The sequence below is a fragment of the Zingiber officinale genome, chromosome 1B (genome assembly GCF_018446385.1).
Source record: "Zingiber officinale cultivar Zhangliang chromosome 1B, Zo_v1.1, whole genome shotgun sequence".
In the NCBI taxonomy this organism is placed as follows: domain Eukaryota; kingdom Viridiplantae; phylum Streptophyta; class Magnoliopsida; order Zingiberales; family Zingiberaceae; genus Zingiber; species Zingiber officinale.
In genome coordinates this window covers 15018190-15020131 of record NC_055986.1, presented here as the reverse complement: position 1 = coordinate 15020131, position 1942 = coordinate 15018190, and the positions used below count along the sequence as shown (strand labels likewise).

The window sequence follows — 1942 nt, the reverse complement described above, 5'->3', positions numbered from 1 at the left end:
TTTTTATTGTAAATTTTGCTACGATTTTCTATTTTTTTTCAACTTAAAATTTTGTGACGAAAATATTTTTGTTACAAAATTTTCCTCATATTTACCTTGCAAAAATTGATTTTTTTTATTACAAGTTTATCATCCCACTGAAAAAATATATCCTATAATATACTGTAATTGAGAATTAAATCATAAATATTTAAGAGACTACACTCAGTCACTACCCCATAGTCGGTTTGGTGGCTTGCTGTTAGAGTATTAAAACAACTCCAATTAATAGTTATTTTAGCTTTTCATGTTTAAGGGAAAGTTGATTCATGTTGCTCGTACATTCAGTGGTTGCAGTTCATTGAATGTGGGCATTTTTGCCCTAAATGGCAACAACCTCGTCAATTGTAATTAAAATTGATAGGCATTTCGATTTGGTTTTTCTTTCGTACATGGAATTTCTCATTTCAGTTTTTTCCTCGAAGAAACGTGTACCAATTATAATAATGATTTAATTACAATAGCTCCATGCCCATTCTACGTACCCGGCATGTAAGTTCACAGTCATATCCTTTTTATCGCATGAAGTTTAGCATGACATTTACGGAGCAAACAAGGAAATTTATAAGATAAATTCCTCGGTGAAACAGTACTACCATCACATTTTTATTTTAAAAAACTGAGATAATTTGCAAAGGTTCCACGCGACGACGACAATTACGAGAATTTCATAGTGCAAACAAAAGGACATCTCGAATCCCACCGCACTGAGAAGCAGTGGTCGATCAAGGAGTCGCCGGCCGGAACGGGTTCGGAATTTCCAACCCGGGATTGGGCACAAAAGTGTCGTCGATCCCGGGAAGAAACTGGGCGTTCCTCGCGGCCGGACCGCTGCTGTCCAAGCCGCCGACCGCCGGCAACTCACGGCTTCCGAGTTCGTACCTTCCGATGCCGGGAATGAGCACGGTGCCCTCCTGGACGCCGTAGCAGTCAGGCTCCTTCTTGTCGGAGCTCGCCGGAGTTCCACGTCCGGCGAAGGCAGGAAGAGCAAAGGCCGAGAAGCCCAACAAGAGGAGCACGAGATGGCAATGCAATGAGGCAGCCATTGGACGTACGTCCAAGAAGAAGAAGAAGAAGAATGAGGATTGATGGTTGATGGAATTCCTTCCGAGTGCTCTGTTTTTATAAGAAGAGAGTAGGTGCGAAATGGCGGTGATTCATCGCCTCACCAACTTGTTGCCGCTCATTAACTATGTAGCTGGTGGAAAAGAAGATTGGCACAGTGTAATAGCGTTGATTTTTTCTTTTTTGATAGTTTAATTTATATATTTTTATTGGATGATTTATCGATCGGAACCGGCGAGCATTAAAGCGAGAGGACGAACGTGGAGTGAGTGTTTCGCGAGATTGTTTAGAATTTGTTAATTAATGGTAATATTAAAGGTTAATTTAGTTTCATATAAAATAATTATAGTAAACGGTGATTACTAAAAATCATAAAACCAATATATACAAAGAAAATGGAAATTATCTCTAATTAAGTATCTTGTCGAGGCAATTTATTTTATTTCTGGCCTCTCGTGGTTGCTTAAGTTTGCAAAGAGGGTCCAAGTTGATGTCGAATTTAATATTGAACCATACGATCCAAGTTTTTATAATTATATGAACTGGATTGGAATTGATTGCCCAATCAATTAATTCACCATTTGATTGAATTATTAAATCTAAAGCGAAATAATTATACAAGTACATTGTTGCATTGTGTAAATATCTTTTACTATAAATATATGTATTCTTTTTTAATTACAAATCTCGACCTCATAAATTGCATCAGGTTTTATATATTGAAAAAACAATTTTCATACGGTTTTTAAAATTTCTAAAAACGATGTATTTATATAATTTTCAAAAAATATTAAAAATATTAATTTTTCACAAATAAAATATTTTCAGAAGTATAGTT

General features: G+C 36.1%; 1 protein-coding gene across 1 annotated transcript; it reads right to left on the bottom strand.

Annotated features, from left to right (window-relative positions):
* Positions 1–579: 579 nt before the first annotated feature.
* On the bottom strand, positions 580–1132 carry LOC122042631 (putative cell wall protein). The gene has a single exon (XM_042602878.1). It carries the CDS (start codon positions 1083–1085, stop codon positions 765–767), a length of 321 nt encoding a protein of 106 aa, XP_042458812.1. The 5' UTR covers positions 1086–1132; the 3' UTR covers positions 580–764.
* Positions 1133–1942: the final 810 nt, after the last annotated feature.

Bases quoted from the DNA above. Each gene is read 5' to 3' on its own strand.
- LOC122042631 (XM_042602878.1), bottom strand. From the start codon at position 1,085: ATGGCTGCCTCATTGCATTGCCATCTCGTGCTCCTCTTGTTGGGCTTC.